The sequence below is a fragment of the Pantherophis guttatus genome, chromosome 4, assembly GCF_059756535.1.
Source record: "Pantherophis guttatus breed Tessera chromosome 4, ASM5975653v1, whole genome shotgun sequence".
NCBI lineage: Eukaryota > Metazoa > Chordata > Lepidosauria > Squamata > Colubridae > Pantherophis > Pantherophis guttatus.
This window is the reverse complement of record NC_142066.1, coordinates 152,875,921-152,903,322: the sequence shown is the minus strand read 5'-3', so window position 1 is coordinate 152,903,322 and position 27,402 is coordinate 152,875,921. Positions and strand designations below refer to the sequence as shown.

The following is a 27,402-nucleotide window of genomic DNA, read 5'->3' as shown; positions in this document are numbered from 1 at the left end:
TTAGGTTACACTGGGGAAGCAAACTTACTAATTTCCTGTCCTTTTCTTTGAATATGTGCAAGTCTCAAAATAGAATTATTTTGAAATTTTTAAAATTCTTAAATAGATCAATAGGCAGTACAGCAAAAAAGAGAGTCACCTCTCACACATATTTAAATTATTTTCTTGTGGTTCAGTCTCACCTGAAAATTGTAGCTAACCCCTGTTTCAAGTGAATGGGCACATTCTTTGATGTTTCCTTGGGAAAGGTGGATCTGGGCCATAAGAAGATTGGCATCTGTTAATGTTGGGTCCAGCTCTAGACAACGTTGCAGTGTACCCTGGGCGGTTTCAAGTTCTCCTGCAAAACAGCAGTTCTACATCATCTGCTTCTTATTCTTAAAGTTCTGACTGTTTTGCACTCCCAAAGTGGTTTTCTAAATCGAACCTATGCATCTTATTGGTTATATTATAAGGAAGTAATAATATTGGTTCTTTAAGCATTGAAATAATTCACAGTATTAATTTAAACCATGCGTTGTATTTTTTACCATTAAAAACTGATAATATTTGAATTTCCAATTTGAAGTGGAAAGAAGTCAGCTTTTGATAAGTGTACTGGTTACTGTATTGTTAATATTTAATAAAGTTAGGCCAACACATCTCACTCGCTTTTTATTTCCTGTCCAAATAAAAGTTAAACTAAGGAGGAAGCAATAGTTTCAGGATAGTATAATCAACTTCTTACAACCAGCATTGTATTTTCAGAATATACCCTTGTCTGAGGATGTTCATTCTCTGAGCTTGTGGAACCTCCACCCTCATCCTCCATCCAAGCTACAGATATTTGCCACCTGCGCATAACCTTGTCCACCATTGAAAGAGTTATTTCCAATTTGGAAGGCAAAATTAATTAAGCTATGGCCTTAAATTGAATGATTGAAAATGTAGCTCTGTTTATAAAATATATTTGAACAGTAGGAATTATCTCCTCAATAGCAGACATTACTACACAAATGCCTGGTCTCACTTCTACTTAATATGTATACCAATATTTTCCAATGCTATCTTTTAGATATCTCCAACTTCAGTTCCCATAACCTAAGGGCATGTCTGGAAGTAGCTAAATTGTGAGACACCAGTGCACATAGGATCAGATGCAAAGCTCATTATGGGAGACCTGAAAGTTTTGGAGGCATAGATGTATATCTTGGAAATAACCTATTTTAAAATTTCTTTAAAGCATGAAGACAGAAAAAAATCAGGATCAACTAATCATAAAAAGTGTTAGAAAATAAAACAATACTTGTACAAAACAGGCTCCTTCAAATTTTCTAGTGACTAAACTATGTTGAATTTATCAAAATAACCAATTTAAAAAATTATAATCTAAAATCTGCGAATATTACTTTTATTTGGCTAAGCAATTAGATCAAAACTTACCTGATAAATATTTAACTTGAGCCATGAGGTAAAGAGGCTCTATTATCCCAGGAGCTGATTTTACCAGTGGATTCAAAATTATTGTCACTTGCTTTAGAAGGGGAGATAAAACTTGGCCAGGTAAACGAGGCTATAAGAGTAAAAAGTGAAAATATACATTTTTCAGAACTGTAACATTCAAGGTGAAATAATTTATTTGTTGGCTATTCCCAAAAGTATATGTTCATTCATTTTTGAGAAACTATTTGACGTATGCGACCCAGAGCTTTCTCGGTGCCAATACAGGTAGTCCTTGACTTACAAACAGTGGTGGGTTACAACCGGTGTTACCGCCGGTTCTCTTTGTGCACGTGCTTTGCAAGCAACAACCGTGCAAACTTGCGCTCTGTGCAAGCACATTAGATTTCTGCCCAGCTGAGGTGCAGCAATCCACTCTGCCGCACCTATCAGGTGGGCTAAAAAAATGACAAATAAGTATAACACAGGGGCGGGTGGGAGGGCCCAGCTTCAAGTCATAGAGAACCGGTTCGCTGACATCACATCATCACCACTACCAGCTCGCCCAAACCGGGCCGAACCCAGAGCAACCCACCATTGCTTACAACCACAATTGAGCCCAAAATTTATGTTGTGAGACATTATCTAAGTGAGACATTTGTTAAGTGAGTTTTGCCCCATTTTATGACCTTTCTTGCCACAATTGTTAAATGAATCATTGCAGTTGTTCAGTTAGTAACATGGTTGTTAAGTAAATTTGGGTTCTCCATTGAGTTTGCTGGTCACAAGAGGTCACAAAAGGGGATCATGTGATCCCGGGATACTGCAACCATCATAAATATTGCTAAGTGTCTAAATTTTGATCATGTGATCATGAGGATGCTGTCATGGTTATAAGTGTAAAAAAATAGTCATGTCACTTTTTTCAGTGATGTTTCAACTTTTGAGCAGTCACTAAATGAACTGTTGTAAATTGAGGACCACCTGTAATTGAGAATAGGGTGGAGAAATTAGGTAACTTAAATGTTTGGCAGGCTTAAAAGCTAACCTACATTCATCTCAAAGGCTGTTCATATCAAAAGGCTGTTCATTCCTTCCCAAATGCTGTACTGCTTAGGAAAGTATAAGTAAGAAAGGAAGTTTTCTACCTGTTTGGGACAAAAGGTCAAATATTCTTTCACAATTTCAATCAAAAACATGGGGTTGAGCTTTTCATAATATTCAATACTCAAAGGAAGACCATGCAAAGCAGAAAAATGAAGTTCTGCGGCTTCATTGAGAAAGGCACCAGCAATCTGTTCGGTCTTATTTTTCCTTGAAGCAATAACAGCCTGCAGATAAGCTAGAATCTGAAAGAGAAGAGAGTGCTTTAAAAATGAAGTTAATATCCATGAAATTCAGTGCAAATTGTATATAAACTAGAGTGTAAATAGAGAGAAGTGCAGGATTATTTGTTTCCTTCATTTTCATGTGTGAATTCTACTTATCTTTCTCTAGCTGGTTGGGCGTTAAATGCTGCGTGTGAATACAGGTAGTCCTCACTTTATGACTACAATTGAGCTCAAAATTTATTTTGTTAAGTCAGAATTTTTTAATTGAGTTTTGCTCCATTTTATGACCTTTCTTCCCACAGTTGTTAAATTAGTAACCTGGTTGTTAAGTGAATCTGGTTTCCCCATTGACTTTGCTTGTCAGAAGGTCACAAACGGGGATCCCATGACCCAGGGATACTGCAACCATCATAAATATGAGTTAGTTGCCAAGCGTCTGAATTTTGATCGCATGATCATGGGGACGCTGCAAAGGTTGTAACTGTGAAAAACAGTCATAAGTCACTTTTTCCAGTGCTGTTGTAACTTCGAACGATCACTAAATGAACTATTGTAAGTTGAGGACTACCTGTACTAAACAAATTCATGTGGTTTTGATGTAGAGTTTACCCTAATGAATAAATAAATACATTAAATAACCAATTTTAATCATAATCCTTAAATTAAATACCAACAAGGCCCAATTGATTCTTGAGACACACTGAAGTGGCCCTAGTTTCTTTGAAGAGGTTACAAGGGAGAGGATCAGGGAGAAAAATATGTAAAATTCTCCTGGTCCAGCTGATCATTCTGAACAAAATAAGCAGCATGGGGAGAACAAGCAAATCTACAGCTCTTTCCAGATAAAAATCCTTATTTTACACCTATATAATTATGCATATGCAATTATTCTGTGGTATTTCTGCAAAATTACATTTGTAAGCATTATTTATGTAGCAGTAGGAATACTATGTTATTTATAGTAAAGTAGACACTACCAATTCGACAGTAGCAATGATTACTTTCATCCTCAAATGCGGTAAGTGGTTACATTTCTCATAACACATTAGAAAGGAGAAGATATCTTCCCATGAAGAAAATCAGAATAGGCATTGGTAGTAATCAGGCACTGCCATTCAGGGGTGAAATGCTCCCAGTTTGGACTGGATCGCCCAATCCGGTAGCAATAGTGGCGGGTGGTTCGGAGAACTGGTAGCAAAAATCCCTGCGTCTCCCCCCCCACTCCATGCCCAGCTGAGCAGCACGATCATCAGAGGCTGTTTTTTACTTTTAAAAGCATTTTTTCTACAACCTCTTTGGCCAAAAAAATGCTTTTAAAAGTAAAAAAAAAAAAGAAGTTGGCCATGCCCACCCAGTCACATTATCCACCCACCCCAAGCCATGCCCACAGAACCGGTAATAACAAATTTTAGATTTCACCCCTGCTGCCATTTAAGGCATTCCAGTACTCCATTTTGTCATAACCCATTTTGGCAACCTAATCTGCCAAGGCAAGCAGATATTTTACCAGTAATATGGAGTTACATGGAATTATTCTGAAACTGTACATGTGATCTTTTCCATGTAAGACTTTAGAAGCATGAAAATAGCTGAAACATCACCACACAAGGAGGAGCTGCTATCTGCCATATGGAGAGATGATCTGGATTAGGAGGGAGTTGATAAATGAAGGGGCACTAATTGCCGCTTCATAGTCTGTACAACAGATGGTCTTCCAGGTGGTCTTCCAGGTGCGATTCAAGGTGCTGGTTACCACCTTTAAAGCGCTCCATGGCATTGGACCTGGGTACCTTCGAGACCGTCTTCTGCCACCAGTAGCCTCCCACTGGCCAGTCCGCTCCCACAGAGAGGGTGTCCTCAGAGTGCCATCAGCCAAATTATGTCGGCTGGCGACACCCAGGGGGAGGGCCTTCTCTGTGGGAGCCCCTGCCCTTTGGAATGAACTGCCCCCAGAAATGCGTAAGATCTCCGATCTCCGTGTATTTCGCTGTGCCCTCAAAACCTTGTTGTTCCGCCAGGCTGGGCTATCAATGTAAAGATTTTAATTGGTTTTAAATTTGGGATTTTAAATTTGGGGGTTTTATAATTGAGCCAATTATTTAATAATTTTAATAATTTTAAAATTTTGTCTGTCTTTGTGCTTTTAATCAGGCTGTACACTGCCCTGAGTCCTTTGGGAGAAGGGCGGTATAGAAATAAAATTAATAAATAAATAATAAATAAGATTCCTTGGTAATGATGAAAGCATCCTGTAGCATCACCCAGACATCACTAATTGGCATCCAATTGTTCTCATGACCATTATTTCAGCATGGTGTCAAATGGAAGTGATTCTAGGAGTGACTAATGGGGGATCCTACCAAGAAAACAAGTAAAATAAGTAATCAAAGAAAATAAAGAATATTCTAACTGAAGATTTTCCAATTGACTGTTGAACTTCTTTCAGGAACTCTAATTGTTGTTCAGCTTCTTCTAGCTTTCCTCCGAGCACTTGGCACCATATAATCCCTGTAATAAACATATATGATAAAATATACTCTTAATAACTGTCACAATCTTGTTATTGTAAAAAAGCAGATAAGCAATTGACCTTAGTTAATGCAAAGGTATCATAAAAGAGGAGATGTGAAAATTCCTTATCATCATATTTCAGTTTAATTGCAATATTTTCTCTCTTTGGATCTTTTCTCTATTAGAGGTTCAAATATATTCAGGATGGCAATAAACCACCCATATAAATCAAATGGTGGAATAACCACTTTTGTTGACAAAATATTTACAAATGAAATTATGCAAGTTATTATTTATAGTGAATTTATTAAACAAGTCTTGCGGCTGTTTGTTCCACTACCCCTTTCTCTGTAAGTTTTTTTGGCTCAGCTATCTTTAGACAGACAGAGACTTGACAGTTGCTCTTTCACCTGTTGATTTTGGCTCTTCTCTTCTCTTCTCTTCTCTTCTCTTCTCTTCTCTTCTCTTCTCTTCTCTTCTCTTCTCTTCTCTTCTCTTCTCTTCTCTCCTCTCCTCTCCTCTCCTCTCCTCTCCTCTCCTCTCCTCTCCTCTCCTCTCCCCCTCCCACTCCTCCCCCTCTTCTCCTCTCCTCAACCAAAGGATGCCAAGGAGCTTCATTTCTCTCTGGAAGTCTTTTGCTCTTTGAATGAATCTGTCTTCCACTATCCTGGCATATCCAGCATTTCTGTGTATGAACAGCATTTTCACATACTCTAATATGTCTCAGTTTTCACAGCTCCAAACCACAGCTAAAGAAAAATCTTCTAGGAGCACGAAGCCGAGAACACCAGCCTGAAGATGACGAATGAGACTTCGTTGAAACGTTGCCAAGAAACCTCCAATTTTATGCGGGAAAAAACCCGAATAACCGAAGACCTACATACAAACACCCGCGAAAACCTCAGAAAACACACACACACACACACACACACACACACATATATGTAGGTCTTTGGTTATTCGGGTCTTCTCCCACATAAAATTGGAAGTGTCTTGGTGACGTTTCGACGAAGTCTCATTCGTCATCTTCAGGCTGGTGTTCTCGGCTTCGTGCTTCCAGGAGCAAATTGCAATTGCTATTGCAGCCTGAAGATGACGAATGAGACTTCATCGAAACGTCGCCAAGACACTTCCAATTTTACGTGGGAGAAGACCCGAATAACCAAAGACCTACATACAAACACCCGCGAAAACCTGAAAAAACATATATATATATATATATATACATACACACACACACACACATACATACATATATATACACACCTATATAGTAGTAGCCCACCTGTCAATGAATCTACGGTATTTTCATCCAAATCTATGGCTTTTCTGTACCACCCAGAAGCTTCCTTCCACTTTCCTTGAAGGATTAGCTGATATCCTAGTTCATTTGCAAAACGTGCATCGGTAGATACGAGCTTGCTACATGCAGTTTTAATGAAGTCATACACTTCCTGAAGGATATCTTGATTTTTCCCAGACTAAACATAAGACAGTTCCAAGAAAGTTAGTGAACACACACAGACAAACATGAATAAATAGAAACAAGGATTATGAGCTATCTTTTTTAGAACATATCTAATGCACAAAGTAGCTGTAACTCAGATTTTTCTTTGCATCACTAATATTTTGATTAGAAACAAGGTGAGAAACAAATTAAATAAATAAATAATTAAAGAAATAAATTAAATTTAGGAAGATAGGCAAAACTAAATATTAAGATTAATAGGGTTTTACCAGTCTAGTGATCACCAGCATTTTTTGAAAGTGAAATTCTGGTCTTTGAGGCTCTTTCATATCCAAAGCAACAATATATTCTCTAAGCAGATGTAATGCCTACGTTCAAAACATTAATATTATTTTATGATCAGACACAATAATTTGTTACATTGAATCACATAAGAAAACTCTAATGACCAAGATCACTAACCATCTATATGATTGTAACCTTTATCTATTTATTTAATTATATTTATCTCTTTTAGAATCTCAATATGCCCTCCTCCAGTTTAATCACATGCATAGATCTGAGAGATAGATTCATCATGAGTGATAATGATTAATTTCAATTCATTTTGTGAGTTTCCAGAGTGTAGACATGAACATCAGATCTTCTAGTTCAATTTTCTAACACTAAGCCCTAAATACTATACTACAGTTACATTCACATGTTCCTTTCTATGGATCAGAAATTTGTTTTTATTAAGTTGAGATACGACAGGATACATTCTGAGGGGTCAATGACAATTCACCACGGCCAACTTGCCACAGCCAATTCCCCATGGGACAACTTGCTGCAGGGCAAGAGCTACACTAATATCAAATAATATTTATTCTATTGGTGGAATAGAATCATATTTTATTTTAAATAATTAAATTAAATTGTTAAATTGTCCTGTAGCAAGTTGTCCCATGGCAAGTTGGGTGTGGCAAGTTGTCCCATTCTGAGTTATATTGCAAACTCTTTATGCCAGGTTTCTGTCTAGGGAGTAAACTTTATTCCCAAATTGTTAACAGTGCAGAACATGACATACTCTACTGTGGATAAAGACTATAATGCTGATTGAACTAAAGGAACTATGAAATCAGAGCCCCCAGTCTTACATTACTAATATAATACTCACCATGGTTTTATTGCCAGTGACAGCAAGATGATTTATCAACATGTATTGGAGTCCATCTATATCATTTGGCTCTTTGCTTAAGATTCTAAAACAAGAATTGTTTCCAGGGAATGAGAAAGCAATATCAGATAGAATAGATTATTAATATTAAAAGAGATTAATTCTAGTTAAAAGTGACAGGTTGATACATGGTCATACTCTAGTGAAGGATGACTATGAAAATAAATTAGAAAAGGATTGCATCATTTTTAAAATATACGGAGGATGGAGCAAATTCATTTGTTTTGGGGAACTATAGAAATTTCTATTTTTAAAAAAAACAAAGAAAAAGCATCTACTGAATCTATATAACATGGCCAGGAGTTTTTTTGGTTACTCTAGAAACAAGTTCATGTTTGAGACATTGCCTCATGCCTTCTTCTTGGGTGGTAGTTTGTTCCTTTCTCCTCAAGTATTACATTTGCAACAATGTTTATTTATATTAAATGTAAATCCTACTTTTTTGAGGTTACATAAACACTGTAACTAATATAGTTAACAGTGTTAAAAGAGGACAAATTTCCATCCAAGAAAAGAAGGGGAATAAGTGTGGCTATGGGATCATCCAGACCTATGCAAGGGTCCTCTTTGTAGATTTCAGCTCAGCATTCAATACCATCATTCCATATATTCTTCTAATTAAACTAAATCAGCTAGCTGTACCTGATCACACTTGTAAATGGATCATAAGCTTCCTAACAGATAGGAAGCAGCCGGTGAAGCTAGGCAAAATCACATCAGATACCTGTACAATTAACACAGCCCCCCTGCCCCCCCGGGCTATGAGTTCTCTCCACTTCTCTTCTCTCTATATACACCAATGTCTGCATCTCAAAAGATCCCTCTGTTAAAGTACTGAAGTTTGCAGATGATACAAGAGTGATTGGTCTCATTTGAGACAACAACAAAACTGCATACAAACGGGAGGTTGAACAACTAGCCTTATGGTGCAACTGGAACAATTTTGAACTAAACACACTCAAAACCGTGGAAATGGTGATACATTTTAGGAGAAACCCTCCTATATTACTACATCTTACAATACTAGACAACACAGTATCAACAGGAGACCTTCAAGTTTCTAGGTTCTATCATATCTCAGTACTTAAAATGGACATCTAACATCAAAAATATCATCAAAAAATGCACAACAAAGAATGTTCTTTCTGCGCCAACTTTGAATGCTCAAACTGCCCAAGGAGCTGCTAATTCAGTTCTACAGAGGAATTATTGAGTCTGTCATCTGCAACCCAACAAGACAGACACAGACTTCAGAGGATAATTAGAACTGCAGAAAAAACAATTGCTACCAACCTGTCTTCCATGGAGGACCTGTATACTGCAAGAGTCAAAAAGAGGGCTGTGAAAATATCTACAGACCCCTTGCATCTTGGACATAAATTGTTTCAACTTCTACCCTCAAAACAAATCTATAGACACTGCACACCAGAACAACTAGACACAAGGACAGTTTTTTCCTGAATGCCATCACTCTGCTAAACAACTAATTCCTACAACACTGTTACTAAGACTGTATTACTATTCTTCTTCTCATCCTTCCTATTACCTATCTCCTCCCACTTATGACTATAACCTTGCTTGTATCTCTATGGTTTATATTGTTTTATTTGTTTCTCTCTCTCTCTCCCTCTCACTCTCTTTCTCTCTCTGTAATTTATAGAATGGTTAACTAATGCAACATTTGTGCCCCTATGTGCTCCAAGGCACAGAAAAGTTACCTCCATTGGATTAATTAAAAGTTAGATGGGAACCTGACTGTGCTCTAACTTGAAAAAAGTATGAAATTGTCTTTCCATTCCATTCTTACTGCATAGGCAACTTAGTAAGAACCTTTAGAACACACCCTGTAACGCAATTAAATATCATACCATCACAACAGAGACAGGAGCAGCAATAGAAGCCAAACAATAGAATCTTATCACTGTCTATTGATTGGACTAAGGGAGGTTCTGCCTGAGGGCTTTTTCAGTATGATAAACGTACATGATAGCAAAGTAGAATATCTGCCTTTTGGAGGCAGATATTTCAGTAGGAACCATTTTGAAGATTTAAAAGCAGAAAAACATTATTGAAGCAGAGAAACAAATGTGTTACATATTCTTTACAATTACAGGACAATTAGAGGAAAGCGACTTCCTAAGGCAGCAGCCCAAACATTTTAAAACTGAAGGAATTTCTCCCAATCTTCTCTTTTTTTGGCAATTAACTCCTACCGTTTACTTTCTTCCACACTTTGTTCCCAGTCTTGCATTGCTAAATGTAGTTTCATCTTAGTAACAAGGGCTGGAATGAAGAAAGGAAAAGTGACCACTAACTGGCTAATTATTTCCAGAGCCCCTGAATAATTCTGATGTACCATGAAATACTTGGCCTATAAAGACAGAAAAATCAGGTGGGATAAGGGGGAGGGGAAAAGTGCATTATTTGTAAAAGACATTTAAGTAACTTTGTGTTATTGTCCTAACCATCTATATTTGATAATTAAATTGTCTAAATTCAATATAGATTTGGCATTTGATTGGGAGCTGCCCAGTTGGTACTAAGATGGGCAGCTATGTAAATGTTTTTTTAAAAATAGCACTAGCAATAGCACTTAGACTTATATAGTGCTTTTATAGCCCTCTCTAATCTGCATATTGCCCTCCAACAATTTGGACCCTCATTTTACTGATCTCGGAAGGACAGAAGGCTGAGTCAACCTTGAGCCCCATCAGAATCAAACTCCTGACAATTTGAGCACAATCAGCCTGCAATACTGCATTCTAACCACTCAGTTAAATAAATAAATTCATATTTATATATTTATAAAATAATTTGTGTATGTAATCATCATCCAGTATGATTATTTCAATCAGTTCTATTTCTTGAAAACAAACAAAGTATGAATTTTGTATTTATTAAGATGTTACTTAGGATCTCAAAACCCAGCAATACAATTTAATGGGCCTGGACAATATGTGGCCGGCCAAGCAGCATTGTATGACTCATCAATGTTTTTTAAGAACTAGTAAATTTAGAACTCCCATCCTACTGCTGCCGCTGCCAGAATTTCCACCACTTTGCTGGCTGCTCAACAGCTTACACCCTGCATTGTTACCAACATCTGCCTATCCCTGATCCTTGGGAAGGACTCAACAGATAAAAATGCCAAATACAGTCTAAACATCTTGACTGACTATGTGACAAACCATAATAAAATGAAGAATAGAAAAGAGATACGACAAGACAAAGTTGTTACATAGCCAGTACATTAAAAAAATTAAGAGGCACACTAAAAAGACCTGGCAATGGCTAAGAGCAGGAAAGTTGAAGAAAGAGATCGAGGGACTAATTTTGATTGCACAAGAACAAGCCTTAAGAACAAATGGATATAAAGCCAGGATTGAGAAGAGAGCCCCCACCTCCAACCAGTGGTGGTATTCAAAAGTTTTTACTACTGGTTCTGTGGGCGTGGCTTGGTGGGCATGGCAGGGGAAGGATACTCTAAAATCTCTATTCCCTCCACACTCCAGGAGAAGGATACTGCAAAATCCCCATTTCCTTCCGATCAGCTGGGACTCGGGAGGCAGAGAATAGATGGGGGCGGGGGCAGTCAGAGGTGGTATTTACTGGTTCTCCAAACTACTCAAAATTTCCGCTACCGCTTCTCCAGAATTGGTCAGAACCTGCTGAAACCCACCTCTGCCTCCAACCCATTGAACTGGTTCAGAAGGATACAACTGTCAATGATATTAAAATCTGCTGAGAAATCAAACCCAAGGGTGGATGTGCCACTCACATCCCAGCTCTGACACAGGTCTTTGACAAGGATGGCCAAGGCTGTCTCAGTACCAAATCCTGGCCTAAAACCTGACTGAAATAGATCTAGGTAATCTTTTTCCTCCAGGATTTTCATCAGCTGCAGGCTGACCATTTTCTCGAAAACCTTCCCCAGAAAGTGAATGTTGGAGACTGATTGGTAGTTATTGAAAATTGTTGGGTTTGATAGTCATTTGAGAAGGGAGAGTACCAGGGTCTCTTACAAGGCAAGAGGAATTACTGCTTCAGAAACGCCAACACCATGGCCTGGGCATAACCATGAATTACCGTCCTAACTGCTGTTACAATTCAGGAGGGGCCTGGATCCAGTAATATTAATTTAGCTGTTCAGCTTTTTAAGCTCAACCAAAAATATGCAGCCTATATTAGACTTTTCAACTGACAATTCCAAGCCTTGTCATTATACCGGTACATCCCTAATAATTTGAAGATACAAAACCATAACCTACCTTTCCCATCATCCCAAATATATCTGTATTGTCTTGAATTCCTTCCTCCAGATATTTAATAGATTTCTTAACAGAATGTTGTTTATCAGATGTAACATAGATCCATCCTTTCAAAACCTGCCCCTGCAGAAATTTTAAAAAGTGATGAACTTCTAAGAAATTTAATGAAGATTAAATATTTGTAACAGAACATAAGAACAGCAAAGGGTGTTCTGTACATTCCATGCTTATTTACTATGAGTTACTTATAATACAAATATTATTCCAGCACTAAAGGATGAAAATGTCTTATTTTATACATATGTGTATAATGTTCTACTTATTTCAACCTCCTTAATATATGACTGGTGGTGTTTGAAGAAAGGGTATGTATGTCCCTCAAACATACCTATATATAACAGTATTAAGGTGTGCAATAATAATGCCATTCCCACTAACATGCAGATTTTGACCATCCTGGAGATACCGTTGTATTTAACCAAGAAAAAAATAGCATCCTTCTGTCACATTCCTAGAGATGTATTCTCTTTCTAATTCCCAACACTAAAACAAGAGGGGAAATGTATCTCTGTTCATATGGCACACTGAGCCCAAACAATCCAACTACAGTACAATTCTGCCTGTTGGTGAATTCCGGCTTTGAAATTAGTTTTGGTTCCGTAAATTCTGCAATTCAATAAACTATAGTTCAGTTAAGCACAGATAAATATGTCATGCTAGCCCAGCACAGAATAGAACTTTGTATCCTTAACAGTTTCTGTTAAGGTCATATTATGTATATTAAAAAGATTTTCATTCAGACTGAAATAACATAGAGCTTTGGAGCCTGAGGAAGCTTACTAGGTCCCAAATTTGGGGAAATGTATTCCAGAATTATTTCAAGAAGAAATGGAAAATATCATTCTGTGGTATTTTCTACTCAGCTAAGCCGTACCTAGAGCTTCCATCCACCTATTACTTTTGCTTTCTTTTGTTCCAAAACACTAATTTATGATTCTTCAAAACTTCCTGGATTTGGCCACTATTTCCAATATCCAGTGGAAACAAAGGTTGTAAGAAGTCAATAGCCAAGGCTTCCAGTGATGAAATCCAAATTTTTTTACTACCAGTTCTGTGGGCGTGGCTTGGTGGGCGTGGCAGGGGAAGGATACTGCAAAATCTCCATTCCCACCCCACTCCTGGGGAAAGGATATTGCAAAATCTCCATTCCCACCCCACTCTGGAGCCAGCCAGAGGTAGTATTTGCCAGTTCTCCGAAGTACTCAAAATTTCTGCTACCGGTTCTCCAGAATCTGTCAGAATCTGCTGGATTTCACCCCTGAAGGCTTCTGGACTAGCTAGCTCAAGGTTTTCATCAAGGCCAAAAACTCAGACATTGCCAATATTCCACAGCTCAGAAATAAATCCTGGAGAAGAATTCAAAAGTTGTATAGAAAGTATACGCCAGGAGCAAAGGTAAAAGGTAAAAGAGCACTTTCTACAAGTTTTTCAGTAAGCAAAGGCACCAGACAAGTATGTCCATTCTCTTCCTTACATGTACGGAAGACTAATTGCCCAATTATTGCTTCAGGAAGACTTAGGAAACATATTATGTCTTATCGGTTTACATTTTACAAAATATTAAAAATAATTTAAACTTATTTTAAATACATTTCAGAATTCAGGTGTGTGAAACTGCCTGCTCTAATCCATTGTACCTCTTTTGCTCCATTAGATACTTTCAACATTTTGTCAATATACTCCTTTGCTTTATCATTCTTATTCATTAGCCACAGAAACATCCCTGAGTAATACAATGCATTGCTTCCAGCAGTTTTCCGTGCTTCCTTCAACTTGGTTTCTAAGTCCAAAAGAGCAGCGGAATCTGAAAATAAACAGAACAGATGACAATTATTCTTGTTTTCCACTTTATTTATTTATTTAGGAGATTTATATTGCCGCCTATTTGCACATGGCGACTCAAGGCGGCTAACAAGAATATAAAAACATCATATAAAAACAAAATTAATAAAAGAGAGAATCATATAATCAATTAATAAAATAATATAATAAAATAACCCCCACCCCCTGCAACAACACATCATACGAGCCATGTAATGGGCTCCATCCTGCTCTGCGTTCCCCAGGCCCGCTGGCAGAACCAGGTCTTCAGCACCTTCTGGAAGAATATTAGAGTGGGGGCCATTCTAATCTCTGAGGGGATGATGTTCCAGAGAGAGGGAACCACCACGGAGAAGGCCCTTCTTCTGGGTCCCAGCAGGTGTATCTCCCTCAGGAATGGGACCCGCAGCATTCCTTGCCTCCCCACTCTGCTGGGTCGGGTAGATATGACTGGTAAAAGATGGTCCCTCAGATAACCACTTGTTTTATTTTCATATATTGTAAGTAATTCAAAAGGAACTAAAAAATAGCAGCCAAGGAACCACTGAAAATGAAAAAAAAAGACCTTACATTAGTCAACTATCTCAAAATAGTAAAGAAAACCTTTACAAATCAATATTTTTTCCAAAACAAACTTTTCAAAATTAATTTATGTAAATCTTGCATATTCATCAAAAGATCATTTGGAAATAGCAGCAATATAGGGTTCCAAATGGAAGGGAAAAAATATCCAATCCTGGTTCAAACAAAATAACAGGGAGAATGGAGTTATGTTACGAAGTAAGAGAAAACACAGAGTGAGAAGTCTTACAAACGATCTTGGAATACATAGAATTACTGCAATGTGCCTTCTTTCATGAAGCACTCTATTGTGGAAATCATATTATTTTTAAACAATGAAAAAGGCTATATAATTATGTGTTTAGTTTTATATATTATATGTACTCAGTAAATCCAAATGAGTACTGTCCACATTGCAGTATTCCATGCGATATAAGCCAAACCTTAATGAAGTTGTTAAAAACTGAGAAAGTTATGATATTGCAATTGACATGCTTGAATATTTGTGGATATCATATATTCTGAGAACAGAAGTCAACATTGTTTGACATTTCATAACCGTAGGTCTCTCTCTCAAAAACAGATCACTATGCCGCATAGGAAACAAAATCATTGTGAACATTATTGCTTTTTTCCCCCTTTTATTTAAAATTTAAAATATTAGAAAAATATGAAAGGTCAGATATGACAAGAAGTCTGGCCGGCAACAAAATAAGTATCTGCAGGTATATTGACACCTATAGATGCCACCCTGGAGACACTGGCAAGAGAGTGTAGGTTAGAATTAAATAGTATTGCAGGTATTAATATGATTTCTCAATAGAGTGTTTGCTTGAAGTGAATGACTCCATCTCATTATTGTTGTCCAGTTGCTCCTGATTGTGACTGTGGGTATTGTTTCATTAGGATTGTCTTTCAAAAACATCTTCTTTGAGTTCCTATAAATTCATTTATTCATTAGTGGCAATATCTAGTTACTTTCTTCTCTTGGCCAGCTTTTCACTTGTCTTTGATTTATCAAGCCATTGTACAATTAATTGATTTGCAGATATTTTTGGTAACGTTCTTGCACTAACACTTCTTTATATTTTTCTTGACTTTTTTGACATAAAAAATTTCCATCATGTTTGTAATGTTCTTAAATAATTCTTCAATTTGACCTTTATCTTCAATTTGACCTTTATCTTCAATTTCTTGTACTTTTTATTTAAAAATACCTGCTTGTCACGTCTTATTTTTCCTCTGAAACTCAATATTTATTTGGCCAAGTTTTCTTCAGTCTTCCAACTGTAGCTATTTTCCCTCTGCACAGTTTAGCATTATAAATAGAGGGATCAAAATGGAAGAGAAGGAAGAAAAGAAGAAAGGAAGGAAGGAAGGAAGGAAGGAAGGAAGGAAGGAAGGAAAGAAAGAAAGAAAGAAAGAAAGAAAGAAAGAAAGAAAGAAAGAAAGAAAGAAAGAAAGAAAGAAGTCTTCCTCATCAGGTTTTCATCTGACTGACTGCAAGGTTGCAAGACAGCTCCTGAAAATATGCTATAGCTTTCATTTTAAACAATTTGTGGGATAATAACTCACCAACGTTTTCACATCTTTTGTGAGCATAAATGAGACCTAGAAGGCAGCATAAGGAAACATCAGCATGTCGTTTCTGGGCATTTTCAAGCAGTGAGATGCCTTCTTGGATTCGGCCTGTAAAGGTCCAAAGCAATGAATTTAGTTTTTAGTAGATTTCACTTGGAAACTACCATAAACATAATTACTTTGGAGGGCAAAGCTTAAGCTATAGCCAGTACAATTCATGGATAGAAACCAATCAAGGAGAGAAGCAACCTGGAACTAAGGAGAAGTTTCCTGATAGTGAGAACAATTAACCAGTGAAACAATTTGCCTCCATAAATTGTGGGTGCTCCATCACTGGAGGTTTTTAAGAAGAGAATGGACAACAACTTGTCTGAAATGGTATAGGGTCTTGAAAAGGAAGTTGGACTAGAAGACCTCCAAGGTCCCTTCCAACTGTATTATTCTTTAAAGTCTATAAACATAATTATTTTGGAGAGCAAAGCTAATCCTGTAGCCAATACAATTCATGCAAAATCAGCTCTGCAAATAGAGGCTTGATTATTACACTTGGGTGGAAATGTCCTAATATTATTTTCCAATCCTTGGTATTGTATATTTTGTTTTTTTTGTTTTTCTCATGATTTATTAATGTATAGATCTGATACATTTATTTTGCTAATTTGGCTTTTAGTTTTTAATTTTGTGTACTTTTAATGTATTAATTAGTTTATTCTTGTTGCTTTAAGACATTTCAGTATCATTTGATTTCATATTATCTTTTAAACTACTTACTTGCTCAAATTAATTTTGATTCGCTGAGTTGCTCTATCAAGTTACACCACCCATCTATGGTTTTCTAAACCAAGGAGATTTTGTTCTAGCTTTTCAATTTCCAGTTTTAGTTCAGAGATCTCTTGATTCTTTATACTAATTTGCATAGAGAATGGCAGATTGCGAATGTAAATTAATCATCTTTTCTAAACTGTACAGAGTTTTCAACACTCCTTCCACATTTATCTCCAACTCCTGTTCCAGAAACATTAATTGTAATCCTACAGTATTTACTCAGCACAACTAATTTATTTTAAATGATCATTATTACTAATTACCCAGAAGCAAGGTTCCAAGACCCTTGAAAAATAGCAGCACTGGATCATGAGCATGTTTGGACAGTTCAATGTTGGTTGCTTGAATAACATGGTTGAAGTATTTTTCCTGAGCATAGTATAGAATTCTAGCCTTGAGATGAAAAAAAAAAGAGTTGAAAAGTTATTTTGGTTCTGCTCACTACATTAAGAGATATATATATAAAAACAGGGAGATTTGGATCTGCTATCTAACTCAGCATTTAAAAGAAATCCTCACTACATCTACCAAGGAGTAACGGTATAAACTGTTCTATAAACATGTTGCTAGATATTTATGTTTGTCATAAAAAGTAACTGAGTTTAATTTCTACACATCAGCGGCAAGTATCATGGTGCTCAAAAATGTCATTGATCCATATACTTTTACTTGGAAATTTGAGCTGGCTATAAAACTAAGGTAGGATAAAACATGTTTTAAATTGAGCTTGACTCTTTGTAACTTCATGGATATCTCATAGAAACATAGAAAACTGATGGCATAAAAAAAACACTCAATAGTTCAGAGGTTCCCAATCCTGGTCTGTGGACTGGCACTGGACTGTGGCATGCCAGAAACCAGGCCGCATAAACAAGTGAAGCCCCATCCGCAGGATGCAGGCAGCACATGAAATTACAGCCCCTCTGATCCCTTCCACAGAACTGGTCCCTGGTGCGAAAGGGTTGGGGGCCACTGCAGTAAACCATTGAGTCTGCCCTATGAATTTTTTTTTGTTTTCCTTTTAATTTATTCATTATTAATTATTATTGTTTATTTATTTTTGTCAGATGATAGATGTGTGTTCATTCCAAGCATATTTAAACTCAGTTTAAATTGAAACTTAAAGTTAACTGTCACAAAGCTTTTAGGGCAAACATTTGAAAGTTGGTTTACATTACTTTCTTTTGTGATTTTTTTAAAAATCTGGGATTCCTTGGTGGTCTCCCATCTAAATATTAATCCAATCTGACCTTATTTTTGAGATCAGCCAAAATTATCTAGGTCATACTTCCTGCAGTAATAAAAAAAATTCCAATTCTAAGAATTCATAGTTAGAATATTATGTAACACAAAAACCAAACAAAATTTTCTTCAAGCTAAGCAACTCCTGGTACAGGTAGCCTCGACTTACAACCACAATTAAGCCCAAAAATTATGTTACGTTTGCAAGACAGTTGTTAAAGTGAGTTTTGCCATTGTACAATCTTTCTTCCCTCAGTTGTTAAGTTAGTAACATGGTTGTTAAATCAATCTGACTTCTCACATTGGCTTTGCTTGTCAGAAGGTCCCAAATGGTAATTACAGTACATGATCCTGGCAACCATCGTAAATACATCTAGTTGTCAAGAGTCCCAATTTTTTTTAATACAAAAGTTTTTTATTTTTATAATCACACATACAAACAATACATAATCAATCATTGAATATATCATCTAATACATCTTTTATATCATCTTCTTCTTACTTCTCTATTAATACATTTGCCTTTCTTTTTATTTTATTAAAAATCATAAAACAATTTTATCCTCAGCACCCCTCAACCCCCCCCCCCCCACTTCCCAGGGCAAAAACAGCTTAGCTTAGTATATGTTAGCAAACCTAAGCTAACATATACTTAACTTAATTAAACAATTAAACATTGTAGAACTTTCTTTAAAACATATCTTTAGAGTAGCATTTTTAACCATTAAGTTAAGTAACATCAAACATTTAACATTTAATTATATATGCCTTTTAAGAGTTCTATAATCTCAAGTTAAACATTTTAAAATATCTTAATACTTTATGTTTCAGTAAAACATTCTTCATGATCTAAATTTCCAGACTTTTTAAAAAACAACTATCCATTAAATTTAGATTTAAAACTGCAATATATTTCAAAAAGCTGTCCAACTTTAATTAAACCTTTTGTTTCAATTAAACATTGTTCAAAGATGACCCTAAAAATATTACATAGATTCAAAAACTAAGCTACCCCTTAAATTTCACATTTCTTGAAATTGCTGAGGTTGAGAAGCATTGCCCTTAAAAGGCATATGAACCCATCTCTCGGTTAATACGGCCAGTGTTCCCAGCTGTATTTCAATAGGTGTATTTTTATATCAGAAACACGTGTATTTTGGGAGCGTGTGGAGACTACCATGGACTGGGGGTCCGCGACAGCCATCGCGCCCTCTCTAAGGAGAAGCAAAACCGTATTGACCGGCCTAAACCAGGGGTCTCCAACCTTTAACAACTTTACGACTTGTGGACTTCAACTCCCAGAATTCCTCAGCCAGCTGAGCTGGCTGAGGAATTCTGGGAGTTGAAGTCCACAAGTCGTAAAGTTGTCAAAGGTTGGAGACCCCTCTGACCTAACCGACAAAGCGCGTGCCACAAACCGGTCCCGGCCCCGCCCCGAGATGAACGTCTTCAGCAACCAATCGCGGAAGAGCTGCTCCTCCTTTCCTGGAGAGCGGCGGATTTCGCCTCTCCCTCCTCCCTCCCTCTTCCTCTTCCTCCTCCTCTCCGGCATTCTTCCCACCCACCCCACGCATCCAAAACGCCAGCTGTCCCCGCCCCCCCGCTCCGTTGCTAAGCCCCTGTTGGAGACGTTAGGGGACTGACGGGCGCCACAGCCTATGAGGCGCGCGTGTGTCGCTCGGCTTGCTTCGTTGGCTGGTCTTTTTTTTTTTTTTTGTCTCCCGGCGTCCTCCGCTGTCGCGCGCATGCGCGCCAGGGTTTGCAGCTGTGGGAGCTGTGGTGTCGTTGGCGATGGAGACGGCGGGGAAGCCGTTGAAGCCGGCGGGGTCTTCTCCTCCTCCCAGCGCTTGAGTCGGTGTCTCACCGGGCGGGCAGCCATGGGGCTGAGCTCCAGCTCCGAGGTTCCCGATGGGGGCTCCGAGGGTTATCATGTGCACGGGGTAAGCAGCGTTTCCCTGGAGGGACCCAACTGAGGCGTAGCCAGTCCGAAATCGAAGCTGGACTCCAGCGCCCATCATCCCCAGCCAGTGGGTGGGAAGGACAGGCATTGGTCCAATCCCTTTTGCGGGGGGAGGAGGGCATTGGCACTGCTGGCCCCCCTGAAGCGTTTTTCAATGATGGACTCCAGGACCCATTGCTCTCACCCAGTGGACGGGGATGATGGGCATCCAATCCAACATCTCTTGATGACAAGTGACCAGCTGGGAAAGGATCATGGGAAGCGCCCTCTGTGAGGCTGAGTGTAATTTTATTGATTTATAAATAAATTTATTTATTTATAAATAAATATTTTTATAAATAAAATATAAATAAAATTTATAACTCCCCTCTTTTACTATTTTTATATATAACTCAAGGCAACGGACATATCCAATAAGGCTTCCTCCTTTTTATTTTCCCCACAAAAAACAACCCTGTGAAGGTGAGTTGGGCTGAGAGAGAGAGAGTGACTGGCTTTTATGGCTGAGGCAGGACTTGAACTCAGGTGCGCTTGCTTTCTAGCTTGGTGACTTAACCACTAGACCAAACTGCTGGCAGATGTCCTTATTTCAAGTATTTTCATCCTGATATTTGAGCCAATATTTACTTCTTTGCACAGCATCTATAAGTCCAGTTGACATCCATCTGGATGGGGAGAAACAAGCTCAGACTCAACCCCTCCAAGACCGAGTGGCTGTGGTTTCCGACGTCCCGGTATGGTTCCATCGCTGACTATTGGGGGTGAGATTTTGGCCCCCTCAGAGAGGGCTCGCAACTTAGGTGTCCTCCTGGATGCACGGCTGTCTCTAGAAGATCATGTGATGGCTGTGGCCAGGGGGGCTTTTTATCAGGTTCACCTGATTCACCAGTTGCGTCCCTTTCTGGACCGGGACTCCTTGCGCACGGTCACTCACGTCCTCGTCACCTCCTGTCTGGACTACTGTAATGCTCTCTACATGGGGCTCCCCTTGAAGAGCACTTGGAGGCTCCAAGTGGTCCAGAATGCAGCCGTGCGGTGATTATGGGAGCGACACGGCGCACCCATGTAACACCTCTCCTGTGCGAGCTGCACTGGCTCCCAGTGGTCTTCCGGGTGCGATTCAAGGTGTTGGTTACCATCTTTAAAGCGCTCCATGGCTTAGGACTTGGGTACTTACGAGATCGCCTTCTGCTACCGATAATCTCCCACCGGCCAATACGCTCCCACAGAGAGGGAATCCTCAGGGTGCCGTCGGTCAAACAATGTCGACTGGCGACCCCCAGGGGGAGAGCCTTCTCTGTGGGGGCACCTGGCCTCTGGAACGAATTGCCCCTGGAGATACGGATGATCCCTGACCTATGCGCTCAAGACATTACTGTTCCAACAATCTGGGCTGGCTTAAACATGAATTTTAATGGTTGTTTTAGTTTTTTTTAATAATATCGGGGCCAAATTATTTAATATATTTTTAAATTGCTTTTAAATTGTTTGTATATGTGTGTTTTAGTGTTGGCTGTGCACCACCCTGAGTCCTTCGGGAGAAAGGTGGTATAAAAATCTAAATAATAAATAAATAATAATAAATAAATATATCTATCCTTGACCACGATAAATGTCTATTTGAGTAGAAAGTATATTGACTCTCAAGTGTTTTTGTCTCCAGATACCTTGAATACTTAGTTCTTTTAGACACCTGATCCAGGAAGAAAGCTGGAGAAATGAAAAAGACCCAGAAACCTCTGAATGACTTTCCCTAAGGCCACTTGGGTAATTTCCTTGACAGCTCTATGGAAGAGTTTGAGAATTGCCTTTCTCTAGGGTATTTTTCTTGATTCTCCAGCCTGACCTCTAAGCTGAAATTCCCTTGCTGGTTTTCTATGCAAGCTCTAATCAGGGCCATTTAGCTTTGTTCATAATTACAGAAAACCTGCCCTGCCACCTGATACCTCAATTTGTTACTCTTCCGATTAGTAACTTGCTTTGTAGGGAGGAATATTGCGGATTCATAGAACATAGTTGATTTTTTTGCTGAACGTTAAGGCAGTTTGCAAAAGTCAATAGCAGTAAAAAGTAGTCCACCAAAATTGTATAAAAAGAACTTAACTGTACCCTAAAACAGCTGTTGCCATATGCCTTTTTTTCTTCTGTGTGTAGAATCCAGTCATTTATTTTTTTTGCTATTTTGCCATTTTTGTTAAAAGGTATATCCCAGCTTCAAGGATGAATTTTGCATTGGTGAAAATAGAACATGACTAAACTTGTTAATATCTTGGAAGGATCACACCATATCCAGTTTCGTGTAGTGGTTAAAGTGTTGACCTAGAAATCAGGAGACTGAGTTAGAGTCCCAGAAAGCCAGCTGAGTGACTTTGGGCCAGTCCCTCTCTCTCAGGGTGGTGGTTGTGGAGAAAAGAGGAGGAAGTATTATGTATATTTGCCACCTTGAGTTACTTATAAAAGTGGAATAAAAATCAAATCAAATGGAGTAGAATAAAATTATTTATTGGCCAAGCATGATTGGACACACAAGGAATTTGTCTCTGGTGCATAAGCTCCCAGTACATACAAGCAACAAAGTGATAAGTCATAGATACAATTATAAATCATAAGATGCAAACAATAATTGATAATCATAACTTACCAATAGGAGGATGTAGTAGGAAAGATGAGAGGTAAGAAAGATGAGAAAATAACAAGGATAATAGCAATAGAGACAACTACATGGATAAAATATCTTTAGGCACGTATATCTTTGATATGGTATGGGTGCTGACTCTTGATGCACCCTTCCTCACTGAATGTATCTCTGAATACATTTCTCATTCTGCAACCTCTATCCCAACGGTCAAATTGGTTGGGGATGATTGGAATCCTGTAGCTTGGGTGGAACAGAATGATTAAGCCATGTCTTTGCAAGATTAGTGCTGTGCCTTTTTAATATTGTGTGCAGAGGTTATGAGTCATGACTGCAGAAGTAATTTATTGTTCTTTTTTTTTTTAAGGAAGGTTGTTGGGCGAGGTCTTGGCGTGAGATGTTTAACTTGTTGTGGGGAAGGGTACGTTGCCCTTCCTCGGTGGCTTTCAGAAGTTAAGCTTCTTGAAATAATGTAAAGTCAAAAGCCCTTCCGTATTGCTGGGTGTGCACAAAGACATCAGATGTCAAGCTTGACTTAAAGGAACTATTCAGAAATGCATTCTGTGGGCGTATGTTGAACCTAAGCTGTATAAGTGCACTGCAAGCAGTTCTGTGGAGAATGTTTAACCCAAAGTCTGAGAAATTGAGATCCTTCTTGCAAAAGAATTAAAATTTCAGAAATTGTGAACTCCCCAAGAAGCTTACTATGAAAGGAGGTGATGTTTGGCCTTGCCTTGGATCTTGCCTCTGGGACAGGGAAATAGCATTAGCACTTAGACGTATATGCCTTTTCCAAGGTCTTTACAGCCCTCTCTAAAAGGTTTAGAATCAGCATATTGCCCCCCCCCCAAAAACAATCTGGGTCCTCATTTTACTGACCTTGGAAAGATGGAAGGCTGAGTCAGCCTTGAACTGGTCAGAATCGAACCCCTGGCAGTGAGTTAGACCTGCAGTACTGCATTCTAACCAATGTGCCACTACGACTCTTCTCCAAATTGCTGGGCTGGGCAGCTTCGGTCTTGGGGCTCCAGATTATAAGAAACTCCTCCAGTTATTAATAACATATGTTTATGGTTAAAATCTGTGCACATGCTTACTTCAAGCACTTTTTGCATTAAGCATCCAACTTTCTTTAGGAAGTGCATTCTTATGCTGATGTTCAGTTTTATGCAATGTGTATATATGTCAATTTTGCCATTTTTGCAGATTCAGGAAAATTCCCCTGCTCAGCAGGCTGGATTGGAGCCATTCTTTGATTTCATACTTACCATAGGACACACCAGACTGGTAAATAGCTAAGAGAAGCCAGTATTTTTTCTCTTTTCTCTTTTTTCTCTGTGTGTGTGTGTGTGTGTGAGAGAGAGAGAGAGAGAGTTTGTGTGCGTGTGCGTGTGCATGTGGGCAGTTGCCTGTGTCAGTGTTCTTGCAACTGACTTTATTTTTGAAATTATAAATTGCTTGAGTCAACTTTCACTCCCAAAGAATGTCCACTATTGGGATTCCTCCTATTAAATCCCTTAATAGATAGAGGTCTTTAACAAACCTTCTCTGTGTCTTTGGATTATGGGTCAGAGACCAAAAAACTGCACAAGGAGCAAATTACAGAGAACGATTAATAATAATAATGTGTGTATATAAAAAAATAAAAATAAATTGAATACATATAGACTTACTGTAAAAAAGTGACATGACCATTTTTCATACTTATGACCATTGAGCATCCCCATAGTCACATGATCAAAATTTGGGTATTTGGCAACTGGATCATATTTATGACAGCTGCAGTGTCACAGGATCATGGAATCACCATTTGTAACCTTCCCAGCAACTTCCGACAAGTAAAGTCAATGGGGGAGTCTGGATTTGCCTAATGATCATGTGATTCACTTAATAACCACAGTGATTTGCTTAACTATGGCAATATCTAAAATGGGACAAAACTCACTTAACAGCTGTCTTGTTTAGCACAAGAAACCTGGGGCTCAACTATGGTTGTAAGTTGAGGATTACCTGTAAAGATGATAGATATGGCAGTTCATTATCCTTAATCATGTTAACAATCAAACTTGGGAGTCTTCTGATAGCATTTGCAATCAAGCAGAACTTTGCTATATTTTTGGAAATTTTAGTAGAAAATTCGACAAATAAGCAAATGACTGAATAAGGATCACCATATACAATTACTGTAAAAAAAAAAAGCAGGAAGTATGAAAAAAGTAAGGTTCTACATTTAGGAAGAAGAACCAAATGCACAGATATAGGATAGGTGGTACCTGGCTCAATAGTAGTAATTGTAAGAGGGATGTTGGAATCTTAATGGACAATCACTTAAATATGAGTCAGCAGTTGGCTGCAGCTGCCAACACTGTCCTAGGCTACATTTACAGAGGGATAGAACCAAGATCACATGAAGTATTAATACCACTTTATAATGTCTTGCCCATCTTTGGACTACTGTGTCCCGTTTTGGTCGCCATGATACAAAAAAGATGTTGAGACTGGAAATTGTACAGAGAAGAGCAACTAGGATGATTAAGGGCCTGGAGGCTAAAACATATGAAAAACATGGTTGTAGGATTTGGGTCTGTCTAGTTTAATGAAAAGAGGGACTAGGGGTGACATGATAGCAGTCTTCCAATATCTCAGGGGCTGCAACAAAGAAGAGACAGTCAAGCTATTGTCCAAAGCACCTGAAGGCAGGACAAGAAGCAATGGATGGAAAGTAATCAAAGAGAGAAGCAACTTAGAAGTGAGGAGAAATTTCCTGAAAGGGAGGACAATTAAGCAGTGGAACGACTTGCCTCCAGAAGTTGTGGGTACTCCAACACTGGAAGTTTTCAAGAAGAGATTGGACAACCATTTGTCTGAAGTGATGTAGGGTTTCCTGCCTGAACGGGTTTAGATTAGAAGACCTCCAAGGTCCCTTCCAGCTCTATTATTCCATCTGGCCATATTGATACATGATTGTGTAAAGCACATCATGAATGCAGATAGTAAATCAAATATGGAATGAATGGATGTATAAATAATGTAAAGCAAGAGTTTGCAACTTGAAGTCCTTGGGCCAAATTGCAGCCTTGGTAAATGCAGCCTGCCTCTTGCGCCCTATCACCAATTCAATTGCATCTTAGAAACTTCAGGAATTTAGCCAGTCGCTTTAGGGAGAGGTGGGGAATTATGGCCCCTTTATGGCTTGTGGACACCCAGAATTCCTGAGCCATAAGTCATAAAAGGGCCATAGTTCCCCACCCCTGCTTTAGGGTATATGACATGAAGAACCGATCTACCAAACACGTTCCCTTCTTAGATCAACTTTCCAGAACTGGAGATGGTGGCCAGAACTCTCTTGTTCTAAACTGTCCTGCTGGGAAATTGTGTGCAGAGGTTGCTGTATAAGCAACCACAAGTGGCCCGGTTTTAGGAAGGTCTGAATTCATTGATTCTTCCTCCCTTTTGGTAGCTTTGAGACTGAAAAGCATTCATGCCATCAGATGCAGCTTGTGGAAGCAAAAGCTGGGCTTGCAGCTCTTCGGTCCCTTCCCCATGCAGGTGATAGGATTTGATGCCGGCATTGCAGTTCTTGTTTTCATAGCAGATACAGGTTATCCTCAACAGTTCGACAGTTCATTTAGTGACTGTTCAACGTTACAATGGCACTGGAAAAAGTGACTTAAGACCACTTTTCACACTTACAACTGTTGCAGCATCCCCCATGATCACGGGATCAAAATTCAGATGCCTGGCAATTGTCTCATATTTATGACGGTTATGGTATCCAGGGATCTTATAATCCACTTTGGTGACCTGACAAGCAAAACCAGTGGGGAAGCCAGATTCACCGTGTTACTAATTTAACATCTGCAGTGATTCACTTAACAACTGTGGTAAGAAAGATCGTAAAATGGAGCAAAATTCACTTTACAAATGTCTCACTTGGCGACAGAAATTTTGGGCTCAATTATGGTTGTAAGTTGAGGACTACCTGTAATGGGAATTGAAATGCAGCTGAATTGGGTGAGAGCTTTTTTCCCCACTTTCTTTAAAATCTTAGAAAACAATCCAGTTTTTATGGCTGTCTCTAAAGATCTGTCTCTAAAGACTTAATCGTGGCATGAGAAATAGCTCTGGACCAGAAGCTGAAGTGAAATTCTCCCATCATTAACGTAACTTTCTTTTCTTTATATGCTTCATTATTATATTTACTGGTTTTCTTTCTCACCAACTCTCTCTGGCTTAGAAAATTAAAAAATATGCTGTAGAAATTAAAACTTCTAGGATTGACTCCAAGGCATCTCCCCCCCCCCCAATAAAAACAATTTTAAACCTAACTCAATAATTAATTTATTATTACAATTAATACAGTGGAAACAAACACTTTTTAAGGGTTCTTTGGGAGAGCTCTAGTTTTAGCAGTTTCCAATACAGGTAGTCCTCAATTTACGACCACAATCGACTTCAAAATTTCCATTGCTAACCAAGGCAGCTGTTAAATGAGTCATGCCCT

At 38.4% G+C, this 27,402-nt stretch overlaps 2 protein-coding genes across 11 annotated transcripts in view; one reads left to right on the top strand and one right to left on the bottom strand.

Moving 5' to 3' along the window:
* The window catches only part of TTC21A (tetratricopeptide repeat domain 21A), a 46,763-nt gene extending 27,002 nt beyond the window's left edge, over nt 1–19,761 (bottom strand). For 4 of the 9 annotated variants that reach the window (XM_034401614.3, XM_034401616.3, XM_034401615.3 and 1 more), the window contains exons 1-13: nt 19,481–19,761; nt 17,325–17,454; nt 16,231–16,344; nt 13,911–14,077; nt 12,214–12,336; nt 10,159–10,316; nt 7,886–7,970; nt 6,999–7,097; nt 6,547–6,742; nt 5,161–5,258; nt 2,568–2,768; nt 1,423–1,552; nt 183–340 (exon numbers count right to left, since the gene is read on the bottom strand). In XM_034401614.3, coding sequence (XP_034257505.1) covers nt 183–340; nt 1,423–1,552; nt 2,568–2,768; nt 5,161–5,258; nt 6,547–6,742; nt 6,999–7,097; nt 7,886–7,970; nt 10,159–10,316; nt 12,214–12,336; nt 13,911–14,077; nt 16,231–16,344; nt 17,325–17,454; nt 19,481–19,507 — 1,686 coding nt within the window. In that variant the 5' untranslated portion in view covers nt 19,508–19,761. Of the gene's footprint in view, nt 1–182; nt 341–1,422; nt 1,553–2,567; nt 2,769–5,160; nt 5,259–6,546; nt 6,743–6,998; nt 7,098–7,885; nt 7,971–10,158; nt 10,317–12,213; nt 12,337–13,910; nt 14,078–16,230; nt 16,345–17,324; nt 17,455–19,315; nt 19,406–19,480 lie in introns of those variants that run through there. The other 5 variants (XM_034401617.3, XM_087893110.1, XM_087893109.1 and 2 more) reach the window with 4 other exon arrangements.
* Nucleotides 19,762–20,050: 289 nt separating this feature from the next.
* The window catches only part of GORASP1 (golgi reassembly stacking protein 1), a 30,451-nt gene continuing 23,099 nt past the window's right edge, over nt 20,051–27,402 (top strand). For both annotated transcript variants that reach the window (XM_060683357.2, XM_087893107.1), the window contains exons 1-2: nt 20,051–20,243; nt 24,105–24,185. In XM_060683357.2, the coding sequence (XP_060539340.2) occupies nt 20,181–20,243; nt 24,105–24,185 (144 nt within the window). In that variant the 5' untranslated portion in view covers nt 20,051–20,180. The remainder of the gene's footprint in view (nt 20,244–24,104; nt 24,186–27,402) is intronic.